Source organism: Hemitrygon akajei, chromosome 2 (assembly GCF_048418815.1).
Source record: "Hemitrygon akajei chromosome 2, sHemAka1.3, whole genome shotgun sequence".
NCBI classification, from domain to species: domain Eukaryota; kingdom Metazoa; phylum Chordata; class Chondrichthyes; order Myliobatiformes; family Dasyatidae; genus Hemitrygon; species Hemitrygon akajei.
The window spans coordinates 160,862,024-160,879,777 of NC_133125.1; the positions used below are offsets into that span (position 1 = coordinate 160,862,024).

The 17,754-nt window shown below is 43.7% G+C and overlaps 1 protein-coding gene across 3 annotated transcripts in view; it reads right to left on the reverse strand.

The window, feature by feature from the left end:
• The window catches only part of LOC140717289 (uncharacterized), a 165,807-nt gene that overhangs the window by 15,325 nt on the left and 132,728 nt on the right, over nucleotides 1–17,754 (reverse strand). For all 3 annotated transcript variants that reach the window (XM_073030734.1, XM_073030727.1, XM_073030742.1), the window contains 3 exons: nucleotides 17,183–17,275; nucleotides 15,836–15,943; nucleotides 10,600–10,683 (listed from right to left, as the gene is read on the reverse strand). In XM_073030734.1, coding sequence (XP_072886835.1) covers nucleotides 10,600–10,683; nucleotides 15,836–15,943; nucleotides 17,183–17,275 — 285 coding nt within the window. The remainder of the gene's footprint in view (nucleotides 1–10,599; nucleotides 10,684–15,835; nucleotides 15,944–17,182; nucleotides 17,276–17,754) is intronic.

A 17,754-nucleotide genomic window follows, 5' to 3' on the forward strand; every position in this document is an offset into this window, starting at 1 on the left:
AACGACAGATGTTAAACTAACTGGCCTATAGTTACTTGACCTTTGCCTACAACCTTTTTTGAAATGTGGCGTGACATTCACCATCTTCCAATCTGCTGAGACCTGCCCAGAGTCCAGAGAATTTTGGTAAATACTTGCAAGTCCCCTCTGCCGCCTCTTCCAGCTATGCTTCTCTGGACTGGAACCAATGTCCTAGGGGGAGCTTTTGTTACTGCTGTTCAGGAGGATTTAAACTAATGTGTCAGGGGGATGGGAACAAGTGCAGAGAGACAGAGGGGTGTAAAATGAGGGTCGAAGCAAAAAGTAGTAAGGTGAAAAGTAAAAGTGGCAGGCAGGCAAATCCAGGGCAAAAATCAAAAAGGACAACTTTTCAACATAATTGTATAAGTGCTAAGAGTGTTGTAAAAGCAAGCCTGAAGGCTTTGTGTGTCAATGCGAGGAGCATTCGTAACAAGGTGAATGAATTGAATGTGCAGATGGTTATTAATGAATATGATCTAGTTGGGATCACAGAGACATGGCTACAGGGTGACCAAGGATGGGAGCTCAACATCCAGAGATGTTCAATATTCAGGAGGGATAGACAGGAAAGAAAAGCAGGTGGGGTACCGTTGCTGGTTAGAGAGGAGATTAATGCAATAGAACGGAAGGACATTAGCCTGGAGGATGTGGAATCAATATGGGTAGAGCTGCATAACACTAAGGGGCATAAAATGCTGGTGGGAGTTGTGTACAGGCCACCAAACAGTAGTAGTGAGGTTGGGGATGGCATTAAACAGGAAATTAGAAATGCGTGCAATAAAGGAACAGTAGTTATAATGGGTGACTTCAATCTACATACAGATTGGATGAACGAAATTGGTAAGGGTGCTGAGGAAGAGGATTTCTTGGAATGTATGTGGGATGGTCTTCTGAACCAACACGTCAAGGAACCAACTAGAGAGCAGGCCATTCTAACTAGAGAGCTAGACTGGGTATTGAGCAATAAGGAAGGGTTAGTTAGCAATCTTGTTGTGCGATGCCCCTTGGGTAAGAGTGACCATAATATGGTGGAATTCTTCATTAAGATGGAGCGTGACATTGTTAATTCAGAAACAAAGGTTCTGAACTTAAAGAAGGGTAACTTTGAAGGTATGAGACATGAATTAGCTAAGATAGACTGGCAAATGATACTTAAAGGGTTGACGGTGGATATGCAATGGCAAGCATTTAAAGATCGCATGGATGAACTACAACAATTGTTCATCTCAGTTTGGCAAAAGAATAAACCAGGGAAGGTAGTGCACCCATGGCTGACAAGGGAAATTAGGGATAGTATCAATTCCAAAGAAGAAACATACAAATTAGCCAGAAAAATTGGCATACCTGAGGACTGGGAGAAATTCAGAGTCCAGCAGAGGAGGACAAAGGGCTTAATTAGGAAAGGGAAAAAAGATTATGAGAGAAAGCTGGCAGGGAACATAAAAACTAATTGTAAAAGCTTTTATAGATATGTGAAAAGAAAAAGAGTGGTTAAGATAAATGTAGGTCCCTTACAGTCAGAAACAGGTGAATTGATCATGGGGAACAAGGACATGGCAGACCAATTGAATAACTACTTTGGTTCTGTCTTCGCTAAGGAGGACATAAATTATCTTCTAGAAATAGTAGGGGACTGAGGGTCTAGTGAGATGGAGGAACTGAGGAAAATACATGTTAGTAGGGAAGTGGTGTTAGGTAAATTGAAGGGATTAAAGGCAGATAAATCCCCAGGGCCAGATGGTCTGCATCCCAGAGTGCTTAAGGAAGTAGCCCAAGAAACAGTGGGTGCATTAGTGATAATTTTTCCAAACTCCTTAGATCCTGGATTAGTTCCTGAGGATTGGAGGATGGCTAATATAACCCCACTTTTTAAAAAAGGAGGGAGAGAGAAACCGGGGAATTATAGATCGGTTAGCCTGACATCGATGGTGGGGAAAATGCTAGAGTCGGTTATCAAAGATGTGATAACAGCACATTTGGAAAGAGGTGAAATCATTGGACAAAGTCAGCATGGATTTGTGAAAGGAAAATCATGTCTGATGAATCTTATAGAATTTTTTGAAGATGTAACTAGTAGAGTGGATAGGGGAGAACCAATGGATATGGTATATTTGGATTTTCAAAAGGCTTTTGACAAGGTCCCACACAGGAAATTAGTGTGCAAACTTAAAGAACACAGTATTGGGGGTATGGTATTGATGTGGATAGAGAATTGGTTGGCAGACAGGAAGTAAAGAGTGGGAATAAACGGAACCTTTTCAGAATGGCAGGCAGAGACTAGTGGGGTACCGCAAGGCTCAGTACTGGGACCCCAGTTGCTTACAATATATATTAATTTGGACGGGGGAATTAAATGCAGCATCTCCAATTTGTGGATGACACGAAGCTGGGCGGCAGTGTTAGTTGTGAGGAGGATGCTAAGAGGATGCAGGGTGTCTTGGATAGGTTAGGTGAGTGGGCAAATTCATGGCAGATGCAATTTAATGTGGATAAATGTGAAGTTATCCACTTTGGCTGCAAGAACAGGAAAATAGATTATTATCTGAATGGCGGCCGATTAGGAAAAGGGGATGTGCAATGAGACCTGGGTGTCATTGTGCACCAGTCATTGAAGGTGGGCATGCAGTTACAGCAGGCGGTGAAAAAAGCAAATGGTATGTTGGCATTCATAGCAAAAGTATTTGAGTACAGGAGCAGGGAGGTTCTACTGCAGTTGTACAAGGCCTTGGTGAGACTGCACCTAGAATATTGTGTGCAGTTTTGGTCCCCTAATCTGAGGAAAGACATTCTTGCCATAGAGGGAGTACAGAGAAGGTTCACCAGATTGATTCCTGGGATGGCAGGACTTTCATATGAAGAAAGACTGGATTGACTAAGCTTATACTCGCTGGAATTTAGAAGATTGAGGGGGGGATCTTATTGAAATGTATAAAGTTCTAAAGGGATTGGACAGGCTAGATGCAGGAAGATTGTTTCCGATGTTGGGGAAGTCCAGAACGAGGGGTCACAGTTTAAGGATAAAGGGGAAGCCTTTTAGGACCGAATGAGGAAAAACTTCTTCACACAGAGAGTGGTGAATCTGTGGAATTCTCTGCCACAGGAAACAGATGAGGCCAGTTCATTGGCTATATTTAAGAGGGAGTTAGATATGGCCCTTGTGGCTAAAGGGATCAGGGGGTATGGAGAGAAAGCAGGTACGTGGTTCTGAGTTGGATGATCAGCCATGATTATACTGAATGGCGGTGCAGGCTCAAAGGGCCGAATGGCCTACTCCTGCACCTATTTTCTATGTTTCTATGTTTCTATGTTTCTCGAGCGGTGTATTCCTAAAACAATAGAAAATAGCATCAATAACACCAGTACACAAGCGGGATTCCAGAGCTGATCCTACAAATTACTGCCCCATATCCTTACTCAGTGTCATCAGCAAGGTAACGGAAGCAACAGTCCGCAAACAAGTTCAGAACTACCTACTCCGTAACAACTTAATTTCAAGTAGGCAGTATGGATTTAGACCTGATCACGCTACAGCCGATTTCCTCACCACCTTATTGCAAACGTGGAACACCTTCTTAGACAATGGTGGAGAAGTGTGTGTCATAGCTCTGGATGTCAAAGGAGCATTTGACAAGGTCTAGCATAATGGACTCTGTGTTAAGCTGAGATCCAAAGGAATATCTGGAATGCTGCTTAGATGGCTACAGAGCTACCTTCATGGACGGACCATCAAAGTTGTTATCTCTGGTCAGGCTTCTGATTCTTCAACCATCAATGCATCTGTACCACAGGGCTCAATACTTGGGCCACTTCTGTTTTCCATCTTTATTGATGACTTGGTTGATGCATGCAGTAACAAGCTATACCTGTACGCTGATGACTCCACACTATTTGCACCAATTAGAGCAGGAGAGAGTAATACAGTGGCAACAGGCCTGAATAGGGATCTTGGCAGGATGAAAGCCCAGGCAGACTACTGGAATGTCACCCCTGAGCCTACGAAGTGCAAGGTGATGGTGATGTCTAGAAAGAGGAATCCATCTACCCCCGACCTGTATTTTGGGAACTGCAAGCTGGATTTAAAGAAGGAGCTAGTAATCCTTGGTGTTAATATTGACAGCAACTTGGTGTGGGATAAACACCTTTCCACTGTTTCAAACAAGGCTGGACAAAGGCTTGGAGCTCTGTGGAAAGTAGCATCCAAACGAGACAAAGAGGGCAGAGCCACGGTTTACAAAGCCCAGGTACGAAGTATCATGGAGTATGCCTGCTTATCATGGATGAATGTCTCACAGAGTGTCCTCAGCCAGCTTGATTCCATTCAAAGAAAGGCTCTCAGGATTATAGGTGCAGATGAAGCCATAGATCATGGGACACTAGCCATCAGTGGCTTACACCACAGACAACAGGTTGCTGCAGCTACTGTGCTGTACAAAATGCACACCAGTCACAGCCCTGCAGACCTTCGCGCCATGCTTCCTTCATCTTATGAGAGACGGCGCACCACAGGATCAAGTTTAACTGCTCATGCTGTTTCTATGCCTGATGCGAGAACCTACACACTGGATATAAACTTCCTTCACTGTGCTATCAGAATTTGTTCCAGATGCTGTGGTTGGAAACATCCGTTTCGATGGGGTCCAAGCCTTCAAGAGTCGAGTGCACAAACACCTATCATCTCTGGGAGGGAAGTCACATACTTCTTCATAAGCTATCGTGAAGGGGACCAGGATGGCAATGCTTGGTTATTGGCAGGTAGGGTTAACACCTGACTTTCAAGAGCACTTGTGAGTTATGTTCTGGTTGGACTTAGTCCTTAAACTGCTGGAGAACAGTGCGGAAAGAACAGGTGTTGTTTTCTCCCGGTAGGGAGTGGTTTTTAGTTCCAAGTGCTCCTGCCACATTTTGTCACCCTGCAACCTGATCCTTCAATCTCTCTGAATTATGGAGGACAGCATGTGTATAAACGTCTCTCTTCAGCAGACTTCATCATGACTCCAGTATTTCTGCTATTTTTTACTGTTTCTTAATTGTACATATGATTTTTTGTGTGTTCTGTCGCTGAGCAGCAGTGAACCATCTGATTGGCTTATCAGAGTTCTCTTTGGGATCGAGTTAACTTGATTAGCATTTCTGATCTGGCTATTGTTCAGGATTGCACTTAATAAATAAAAAAAAATCATCACCAAAGGCTCTACTATAATTTCTGCCATTTCTTTCTCTACACTGGGATGCATTCCATCAGGACCAGGGAACTTATCTACCTTCAGGCCCACAAGTTTACTCTTTAGTGATAGCTATTGTATCAAGGTTCTCACCTCCTTTCACATCCACAACATCTTCTCTCTTTGGCATGTTAGATGTGTCCTCCACAGTGAAGACCAACACAAAGTACTCATTCAAAGCCTCGGCCATTTCCTCAATACCCAATATCAATTCCCCCTTCTCATCCTCCAAGGGACCAACATTCACTTTACCCACCGCTTTATAGAATTGTAACAACATTTACTATACGTTTTTAAATTTTGTGCCAGTTTGTTTTCATAAACTAGCTTCCCTTTCTTTATTGTTCGCTTAGTGGTACTTTGTTGCTTTTTAAAGTTTTCCCAATATTCCATTTCCCCACTACACTTGGCAGCTTTTAGTTTGATGTCTTCTTTTATTTCCCTAGTTATCCAAGGCTGGCTCTCCCCATCCTTACTGTCCTTGCTTTTAACTGGAATATACTTTTGTTGAACACTGTGAAAAATCTCTTTGAAAGTTTTCCACTGTTCCTCAACTGTCCCACCATTTAGCCTGTGATCCCAGTCTACACTAGCCAGATTCTCCTCGTCCCCTTGTAGTCTCCATTGTTTCAGCATAATACACTGGTTTTACATCAAACTATTGCACCTTCCATTTGGATGAGAAACTCAATCATACTGTGACCACTCTTTCCAAGAGGACTACAAGATCGCTAATTTTACCTGTCTCGTTGCACAGGACCAGATCTAAGATAGCATGTTCCCTTGTTGTTTCAGTAACATGCTGTTCAAGAAAGCCATCATGGATGTATTCTATGAAGTTGTCCTCAGGACTGCCTCAGCCAACTTGATTCACCCAATCAATGTGCAAGTTAAAGTCCCCCATGATAGCTGCTGTTCCATTCTTACATGCCTCAGATATTCCTCTGTTTATTGCCTGTGCCACTGTAATGTTATTATTCGGTGGCCGATGGACAACTGCCACCTGTGTTTTTTTCCCTTTACTATTCCTATTCTCTGCTCAAATAGATTCAGCATTCTGCTCCTTAGATCTCATATCGTCTCTCACGATCACCCTGATCTCATCCTTAATTAAGAGTGCTACCCCACCCCTTACCCTCCTATCTATCCTTCCATATTACCTGATATCATTGAATATTTAATTCCCAATCCTCTCCACCCTGTAACCACGTCTCTTTAAGGGCCAATAAGTCATACCCTCTGTACTGATTTCTGCCACATGTTTACTGACCTTTTTTTGAATACTATGAGCATTCAAATAAAGTGTCCTTACACTCATTGTGCTTTTAAAATCTTGTAATCTTTTACTCTTTTGAACTTGACTTTTCTTCACTCTTACTTTTTTCTTTTTTATCTTTTGTTTTGTCTTTACTTTTATTAACATTTTTCTTTTTTACTTTATCCATACTTTTCCAATTTTTTGAACCCACCCCCTACTATTTAGTTTAAAGTTCCATTAACTGCCCTGGTTATGCAATTCACTAGGATCCAGGTCCCAACACAGTCCAGGTGGAGCCTTGTTCCATTTCCAACGAATTCAAACCCAATTGTCCCAAACCAATCCTGGAGCCACGCATTTAACTCCTTAATCTTCTTGACCCTGTGCCATTGCACGTGGCTCAGGCAGTAATCCAGAGATTACCACCTTTTTGGTTCTGCTTTTTAATTTAGTCCCTAGCTGCTCAAATTCCTTCAGCAGAAACTCTTTCCTCATTCTACCTATGTCATTGGTACCAACATGGACAACAACAACTGGATCTTTCCCCTCCCACTGCAAATTCCTCTTCAGGTCAGATAAGATGTCCTGTACCTGGCCCCCAGGCAGGTAATGCAGCCTTCGGGGTGCTCTATCCTCGTGAAAGAGAACTCTGTCTATTCCCCTGAATATACTATCCCCAATTACCACTACATTTCTCTTCTCTCCCCTCTCCTGAATGGCTCCCTGAACTACTACGGTGCCACAGTTAGGTTGCTCACCCTTCCTACAGCCCCACTCTCACTCACTCAGGGAGCAAGAATCTCAGACCTGCTGGACAAACTCAAGGGCTGAGGCTCCTCCAGCACTGTCTCTTGGATCCCACTACCTGCCTCACTCTCAGTCACACCCTCTTGTCCCTGACCACAGACCATATTTGTGGCAGCTACTCAAATAGGTCAATTAAACCTGGAGAGGAATGGGCTCCGCCAGGTTTCAGATGCCCGAGACATGCCGCATGATGAGAAATCACCAAAATAATCGGTGCAAAAAGCTTGTCATGACGGAGCCCTGGCGACTCCATCAGGAGTTAAGGGCACGCGCACACACACACACTCACACTCAAATGGGTGTGACCTCCTCCTGAAACAGAGGAGAATCCAGGTAACTCTCCCCTCCCTGATGTGCCACAGTGTTTGAGCTCAGATTCCAGGTCATCAACTTTGAGCCTGAGTTCCTCGAGCAGCCAATACTTGCTGCAGATGTGGTCAGCAGGAATGACAATGGGATCACCAGCTCCCACATCATGCTGCTACAGCACGTCACCTTTATTTATTCCTTTATTTAATTAGCTGTAATATAACGACTTTTTATTCAAACAACACAAAAGCCTTACTAGCTACTTACCTGTGCCTCCTCGCCAAAGCCTCAAGTTCCTATTTCTTCTTTTTCTTCATCTGTCCATCGATTTCGATGTTGACTGAGGCCTGGGCAAGGTTGTATGGAAGACCGGCAGTTGCCCATGCTGTACGTCTCACATCTCCATGCTACCGATGTTGCCAAAGGGAAGGGCCTAAGACAATACAGCTTGGCACCAGTGCCGTCGCAGAGCAATGGGTGGTTAAGTGCTTTGCTCAAGGACACAACACGCTCCCTCAGCTGAGGCTCGAACTAGCAAACTTCAGATCACTAGACCAACGCCTTAGCCACTTGGCCACGCGCCAACAAGTTCCTACACTGTTCCCCTCACACAGTGGTCAATCTGATTTGACCCTGCTTTACTTTTATTTGCTCCTGCCTATGAATTGCGAATCGATTGGTCCACCGCTAATACGCTGATCCCTGCAAAACACTCCTTTTTTAACTCTTGTCCCCGACATGTGTAAAGCTTTCTCTCTCTTCGAATTGATTGGTAACTCAGTGGTGTCCACTGCCCTGGTTCCTCGTAATTGACTCCAGACCAAGATATTCTCAGATCAGGTCAGATACTGACAGGGAGACCTGATTACCCTCGCTTAGATGATGTCTCAGTGCTGCTCCGCACTGAATACATGGAAGAAGCGAGTTGAGACTTCACAGTCCCATTCTGGGAGCGACAGTGTTGCAGTAGTACTGATGAACCTAACTGGGACAGCAGTAATGTACAGTTGGTCTAATTTGTGAAGAATGTTTCACTCAGTAACAACAACAAGCAAGACAGGCAGTGTGAATAATGAATATTTTTTAAATATATGATGAGTAAAAGAGTGACACAGGAAGATCTAGGACCTATTGAAAAGGATGCTGGAGAAATTATAATGGGTAACAAAGAGATGGCAGAGGAACTAAATGAGTATTTTGCATCAGTCTTCACAGTGGAAGACATTAGCAACATACCTGATAGCCAGAGGTCTCAGGGAGTAGAATTAGGTAGAGTTAAGATTACTAGAGAGAAAGTGCTTGAGAAGCTAAATGGACTAAGGATAGATAAATCTCCCGGACCGGATGAAGTGCATCCACGGGTTCTGAAGGAGGAGGCTTTGGAGATTGTGGAAGCATTGGAAATAATCTTCCAGGAATCTGTAGACTCTGGCACGGTTCCGGAGGACTGGAAAGTTGCAAATGTAGTTCTGTTGTTTAAGAAAGGGGGGAGGCAGCAAAAAGAAAATTACAGACCTATTAGTCTGACATCGGTAGTTGGAAAGTTATTGGAGTCGATCCTCAAAGATGAGATTATGAATTACTTTGAGGTGCATGACAAAATAGGCCCAAGCCAACATGGTTTCATGAAGGGAAGATCCTGCCTCACCAACCTATTGGAATTTTTTGAGGTAATCTCAAATAAGATTGACAAGGGAGAGGCTGTGGATGTTGTGTGTTTGGATTTACAAAAGGCCTTTGAAAAGGTGCCGCATAAGAGGCTGCCCATGGAATTACAGGAAGGATATTGGAATGGGTGGAGCATTGGCTGATAGGCAGAAAGCAAAGAGTGGGAATACAGGGATCCTATTCTAGTTGGTTGCCAGTTACTAGTGGTGTTCTGCAGGGGACGGTGTTGGAGCCTCTTCTTTTTACACTGTATATTGATGATTTAGATTATGGATTAAATGGTTTTGTGGCTAAGTTTGCGGATGACACAAAGATAGGTGGAGGAGCAGGAAGTGTTGAGGAAATAGAAAGGTTGCAGAGGGACTCGGTCAGTTTAGGAGAGTGGGCAAAGAAATGGCAGATGAGGTACAATGTTGAGAAATGTACGGTTGTACATTTTGGAAGAAGAAACAATCAGGCAGATTATTATTTAGATGGGGAGAAAATTCAAAAATCAGAAGTGCAAAGGGACTTGAGGGTCCTAGTGCAGGATACCCTAAAAGTTAACCACCAGGTTGGATCAGCAGTAAGGAACGCCCTCTGTAAAGACCAATATGTCCTTCCTGTGACGTGTGGCCCAGATCTGCAGACGTGGTTTCACCAGAGCTTTGATGTCTGTAGCACAACTCCTATTCCCCTGTACTCCGGTACTCTGGGTCTAAAGACCCACATTCCACTGGCTGCATTGCTGACACTGTGTACATGTCCATGACACGTTATTGTCTGATGAACACAGACCACATAGGGTTAATGGATCACCATTTCAAAACTGATCTGTTCTTTTTAAATCCAAAAAGAAAGACTTTGTATTCACCTGTGTTAAAATCTATTGACATAATTCTTCCCCATTTGCACCAGATTTCTGTGATTTATTGTTGACCTGTTACAATATCATTGTAAACTTGTTTGTGACTGTTTAAAATCCCATCACTGGACTCAACCTGATGAAAAATTGCAGTCACAACAGATTCACCACCATCAATTCCCCACTCTGCTCAGTCGTATGCTTTCAGTTCCATCAGGTTCACCTTTGGGAGTTTATCAAGCAGCTTCTGGAAGTCCGGACACTCCCTGTATAACCTACAGTGTCTATATTGGGTCAAACCTCCAGCAGGTCTCCCAGTCCCCAGCTGTAGACTGTGGGGCTGAGGACTGCAGGTGCTGGTGTTCCATATAAAGCAGTTCACAATGTACTGACTGAGATACTCATTCCATTCCTGCACTGAGTAACATGGCGACCATTTTAATGTAATTTAAAAATATTTGTGCACTTACCAGTCCAGCAAATGAGGGCAATGAGGATGAAGACAAGAGCCACAATGTTACAAATATTCAGGCGCCACCACCACCGCTTGTCTTCTAGAGTCCACAGGGAGAAATGAACAACAACATTAGAACTGTTTCAAACTGTTTCAAAACTGAAGTAACAGATCAACACAAACAGTTCTACATATGTTTCAGTGGACAACTGTTCCAGATAACAGACACGGACTGGGATTGGTCAGGTTGGCTGTGATAATGAATGTCCTAAACATGAGACAATCCCACCAGGTTGGAAAAGGACCAGGTGTCAGAGCAATGCAGTGAAGGAGGTTGTCAGTGTGTGGAGATCCCCGGAGAGACTAAAGACATTGTGGTTGGTTCTGGAAATATACTGGAAACCTGGGTAACCAACTTTGTCAAAAAAAACACTCAAAAACTTCTACAGATGTATCATGGAGAGCATTCTGACAGGTTGCATTACTGTCTGGTATGGGGGCGGTGGGGATACTGCACAGGACTGAAAGATGTTACAGAAAGTTGTAAAATTAGTCAGCTCCATCTTGGATCTCTGTAGTATCCAAGACATCTTCAAGGAGCAGTGCCTCAGAAAGATATCGTCCATTATTAAGGACCCTCATCACCCAGGGAATGCGCTTTTCTCATTGTTGCTGTCAAGAATGAGGTACAGAAGCCTGAAAGCACACACTCAGTTATTCAGGAACGACATGTTCCCCTCTGCTCTACATCTCCTATATGGTCATTAAATTCAATTGACTTTATTACTTATATCCTTCATATACATGAGGAGTAAAGATCTTTACATCACGACTCCGTCTAAATGTGCAATGTGCAACTTACAGAAATTTATAATAAATAGTATATATAACAGCAGTCAATATAACAGTACAGTCAATACTACCGTTGTATCAGCATGAATTAAGCCGTCTGATGGCCCAGTGGAAGAAGCTGTCCTGGATTTTATGCTGTGGTACAATTTCCCAGATGGTGGCAGCTGAAACAGTTTGTGGTTGGGGTGACTCGGGACCCCAATGATCCTTTGGGCCCTTTTTACACACCTATCTTTGTAAATGTCCTGAATAGTGGGAAGAACACATCTACAAATGTGCTTGGCTGTCCGCACCACTCTCTGCAGAGTCCTGCGATTGAGGGAAGTACAGTTTCCGTACCAGGCAGTGATGCAGCTAGTCAGGATGCTCTCAATTGTGTCCCTGTAGAAAGTTCTTAGGACTTGGGGGCCCATACCCAACTTCTTCAACCATCTGAAGTGAAAGAGGTGCTGTAGTGCCTTTTTCACCACACAGCTGGTATGTACAGACCACGTGAGATCCTTGGTGATGTTTATGTGGAGGAACTTAAAGCTGTTCACCCTCTCAACCACAGAGCCATTGATGTCAATAGGGGCTAGGCTGTCTGCATTCCTCCTGTAGTCCACAACCAGCTCCTTTGTTTTTGCAACTGAGGGAGAGGTTGTGAACATTTTTCAATAGATATTATTTCTGTTTTTGCACTATTTTGAATTTATTCAATATACATTTATATACTTACTGTCGTTTATTTACGTATCTACTTGTTTTTCTATATTTTCTTTCTATGCTATCATTTACTGCATTTGACTGCTGCTCCTGAGATAACAAATTTCACAGTAGATGCTGATGATAATAAAACTGATTCTGATAATCCATTATCCACCGGTTGTGAAGATGGAAATGGCAGGAAGACTTCAGTCTCTCTGTGTGCACACTGAGCCAATGAGACAAGACCCCACTGTAAGTAAGCTCAGTCGTATTATCCCAGTGATCCAGTGCTGCAATTGACATGGTCTTGCCAGTGGTGATAATAACCAGTCCCAGCTTCAGCAATGGAGTTACACTGTTTGACTGGGAACCCTGTCCCCATGGTGAATATTGGAACATTACGGCACCTCAATGCTCAAAGGTGTCGGTGGTGAGAGGTGATGCTCTAATCCAAGGTGAAAACGTGATAATATGGGGAAAGGTAGGTCTGCATGAATGATTGGGCATTTAATGGTACATGAAGTTAGAGGCTGCCCAGGAAGTTCATCACCAGATCCAAGGGATACCTTTCCTTCACTAGTTGTCTTTCTTCAATTCATCCAGGCTGTTGCTCTTGGGAACACCACTTACTGTTCATTTAGAGTTTCTCTCAAGATAGTTGTGATGTAGCCCATGGCTTTGCTCCCCAAACCTATTCCCACTCTCTGAAAACCCACCCCAGAACAGATTCCATCTCACATTCCTTCCCACTGTAAAATAATTCAGTGGTTACTCAGCTGCTGAATCACATCTTCTGCAACATCTCTGAATTTCCTGACTCAATCTAACTGCTTCCTCAGTCACTCTGCATGGTTCACCCACCAGCTCAACTCCTTCAGGTCTAAGACTCCAGGTCCCTGATGAAACAAACATGATGAAACAAACCCAACATGATCAAATCCAGCTCCACCACAGTCTGGCTGTCCAACATATAGATTGCTTATTCAACCAATATCCTGGTGCATTTATCCCAAATTCACCATCATCTCTGTATTCCACCCTCTTGAAGTTTTCCAACAATATGCACGGAACCCATTGATGGTTGATATTGAACCTGTTCATCTGACTCTATAGCTTCCCTCCCTTCACTTTGTCCATGACGCCAACCTTCCTGAATGCTCCTTGCTGACCTGGCATTGAAACTTTATCTCTCTCAATTTTCCACCACTAATTAGTCTTTTTTGGACAAAGAAAACCATCATTCAATGACATTATGACCCCAGCACCAACAACTCTTCCACCTCCAAGTCACTGAACACTTTGATCTCTCCAAATTCCTTGGCCACCTTCCCCTCAATCTGAGGCTTTAGTTTGTTATATTCAGCCCCACTGGAGAACTAAAGCAGAGCACATCAGGTTACAAATTATTATGTGACTATGTCTGTAAATAACCTGCTCCTCCTAAACTCATCGAGACACTGTGATACAGGTGACCACTATCCACTCCATCAAGGTCTCCTCAATATAAATACAAAGGGTGGGGCATCTCCTTCCCCTACCCATACGTCCCTCCTCACCTGATCTCACCTATTACCTGAAAGATTGTACTCCTTGCCCTCCCTCCACCTTCTTCTTCTGACTTTTGTCTTTTCTTTTCCAGTCCTGATGAAATGTCTTGGTTTGAAACCAAAAGTAACATTAGCAAATTTGCCGATACACAAAGCTGGGTGGCAGTGTGAAATGTCAGGAGGATGTTATGAGAATGCAGAGTGACTTGGACAGGTTGGGTGATTGGGTAAATGTATGGCAGATGCAGTTTAATGTGGATAAATGTAAGGTTATCCACTTTGGTGGCAAGAACAGGAAGGCAGATTACTATCTAAATGGATTCAAGTTAGGAAAAGGGGAAGTACAACGAGATCTAGGTGTTCTTGTACATCAGTCAATGAAAGCAAGCATGCAGGTACAGCAGGCAGTGAAGAAAGCTAATGGCATGCTGGCCTTTATAACAAGAGGAATTGAGTATAGGAGTAAAGAGGTCCTTCTGCAGCTGTACAGGGGCCTGGTGAGACCCCACCTGGAGTATTGTGTGCAGTTTTGGTCTCCAAATTTGAGGAAGGACATTCTTGCTATTGAGGGAGTGCAGCTTAGGTTCACAAGGTTAATTCCCGGAATGGCGGGACTGTCATATGTTGAAAGATTGGAGCGACTGGGCTTGTATACACTGGAATTTAGAAGGATGAGAGGGGATCTGATGGAAACATATAAGATTATTAAGGGATTGGACACACTGGAGGCAGGAAGCATGTTCCCACTGATGGGTGAGTCCAGAACTAGAGGCCACAGTTTAAGAATAAGGGGTAGGCCATTTAGAACAGAGATGCGGAAAAACTTTTTCACCCAAAGAGTGGTGGATATGTGGAATGCTCTGCCGCAGAAGGCAGTGGAGGCCAAGTCTCTGGATGCATTCAAGAGAGAGATAGATAGAGCTCTTATAGATAGTGGGGTCAAGGGATATGGGGAGAGGGCAGGAACGGGTACTGATTGTGTATGATCAGCCATGATCGCAGTGAATGGCGGTGCTGGCTAGAAGGGCCGAATGGCCTACTCCTGCACCTACTTTCTATTGTCTATCGTCTATAGAAACTTTGTCTTATTTATTCCCCTCTATGGAACTTGCCTGACCTGCTGCATTCCTTCACCATTTCATGTGTGTTGCTCAGTTTCTGTACAATCTCTTGTGCTCTCACCTATTGCCTGTGTTGATCTTGCTCACTCATCACCCCCAGGGTTTGTTGTCTCTCACGCACAGCAGATCAATATTAAAATGCTCATCCCTGCATTTCTCTGAGCTTACACCTCATTTCCCCAGACCCAGCTCTGTAATTTCCCAGTCTAAAGGGCTTCTAAATTGCTGCACCTGACTTGTGTCCTCCTCCAGGAAACTCCTGATATAATCGCTCCAGCAAATGTTGGTGAATTTTGAGCAGCTTCTATCTGAAATTCTGAATTTCCCCTTTAAACCTCTCCACCTCCCTCTCCTGCTTTATGCTGCTCCCTGAATCCAAGCTCTTTGTCCGAGACTGGAGTCACCTGGGCTCTTGTTGTTTTCTGTGATGTGCTGACAAAGTTTATTTGATAATTTGTCTGTCAGTACCATGCGACTTCTTATTACACAGGTGATGGTAATTGTAGCTATTAATAGATTGTACGGTAAAGTTATTCTGAGAATGAACAGCCAGAAAGTCCCTGTATGAAGTAACAAAGAAAGAACAACAATATCTGGAAACGGACAGTTTATAACCTGTTCAGGACTGGGAGGTGTTGGAGTTCTCAGATATTAACTCTCTGTGTTGAAAGCGCTTGTCAGAATTATCTACTGAAGAAACAAATCTGATTTGATTTGATCCTCCCTCGAAGCTAACTTGCTGTTATATTATCATTTGACAGCATGACATGTCAATCATGAATGAATTGACAATCCCTTCTCAGGGTCACTTCTCCCAAAACCTCCTCTGCAGTCAGGTCAGAGTTGACTCCAGAATGACTCCAGACATTCTGTGTCACCACTTCATATCTCAACCTGTCAATCATGTAGGACAATTGCATTCTGGGTGCCACAGGAATCTAGAGACTCTGTGGGGATGGAGGTGGGGGGTGTGAAAGGAGTTTATTTTGCCAACATGAGTCACTTGGTGTTTCTGCTGAAATGCAAATTTGACATTTACAGGTACCTGGAAATCCTTTCCATGACCAGCACATGAATATAATAGCATATGCTGTAGAAAACACCAGTCCCACCATCGATGTAATGGCAACTCCTACATCCTCTGGTCTGAGACCTGCAATTAAAAACAGTTGAATAACTGTATCTGTAACCAAATCAAGGTGATAAGAGGAGAGAATGCTGCCTCTTGAACAGAAGGCTGATGCCCACATGAACTGAAAAACTCAGCTAATTTCCTGTGAAGAGGGACAGCAGTGACCTTCTCCAATTTCACACACCTTTCATCACACTCTGTTCAAGAGCAGATCTCTGCCAATGATCTCGTGCAGTCAGTGTGGGAGGGGATGTGGAACGTGGTTTATACTGAGCAAGGCTGAACAAAAAGCAGTGTGACAGAAACCGACAAGCTGATGAGTGATGATGGTTTCATATTTCCTCATGATACAGAGGGACGTCACTGACACTTTGTCAGTTCTCAGAGCAAATCTCATCAACCCCATTCCCAATCACCCCCCATTCCCCTGCAACCTATTTCTTGTCCGTGCTTCACCTGCTACTTGCTGAGGATTCCCAGCAGATTCAGTTTTTAATTCCAGGAGCAGGTGATTTAGTCCCTCGAACTGTTCATGGCTGACAAATGACCCAGCTCCACACGGCCAGTGTTACGGAGGCTTTATGGGGATGGGGATTGAGTCCAGAACCCCCGGGATCCAGATACAGATCTGGGAAATCTACACCACACTCACTCAAATGGCAAAACTAAAACAGAGAGAATCAGCAGAGTCACGGGAAGGAATGGAGGGAGGGGGAAAGAAAATCAGCACCAGCAGAATAAATGGATGTTGTCGGGGTGTTCAGGCTCATTCCCATCTATTAATCCCTGTTGATGATTTTCTGTTGCTAACCACAAAGCTCCCACTTCTCCTTGCTTCATTGGGAAATGTGGTCATGCAACCTTTTAACCTGTCACCCCTCCGTCAATCTGAGACAAGTTGTAACCCAAACACAAATCCTTGCAGGACACCATTAGTCACATTCTCCCAACATGAGCCACGTAATCTCCTGCAAATTATCCCCACATTCTGGCTTGTCCCATTGAGGCAACTGTCTGCTCAGGTCAACATTTTGCCTTCAGTTCCATGAGCATCAGTGAAATGCCATTAAAGTCTAAACCTCCAGCAGATCCCCCTGTGGGAAAGGACTTCAGCTGTGGGACTGAGGACTTCAGGTGCTGGTGGTCCTGGTAAAGCAGTTCACAACATCCTGACTGAGATACTCACTTCATTCCAACCAAACTCCAGAGAACAGAGATCATCATTTACATGAAAATACAGAATAATATTTCAGCACATACCATCAATCGCCATCCAGGAAATTGTAGCAACGTTGATAACAATGAGAAAATGAACATTATAGACAGACGTCCATCTTCTCAGTCTATGAAAGCCTTTGGATAAATGAAAATTAATCCGTTTGAAAGCCATAGTAACAGACCTATACAGATTATTTCACATAAGCATCAATTTACAATGTGCTCTTGGTAATGAAGATGGACCCTGAGTTATTCAGGCTTCTTAAACAAGGGAAACCCAAACTGTTCAGAACTGGAGCAGAAATCAGACTGAAGAAAGTCCGGGGATCTCTCTCACACTGGCAGAAAGCAGCGGATCCAAGAAGCAACAGAAAAATACACACAAACACATATTTGATAACTTCTTTACTCCCTAATCGAGTGTCTGCACATGCAGAATTGGCAGATACACTGCAGTCTCTCTGTGTACATATCCAGCAGATGAGGTAACAATCTACTGCAAATCAGCTTTTCTAGAGATGGTGAAGGTTTCAGATGATGTGGTCCTGCCTGTGGTGACAATAACCAGCCCCAGCCACAGCACTGAAGTTACACTGTGAAGCCTGTTCTGTTGT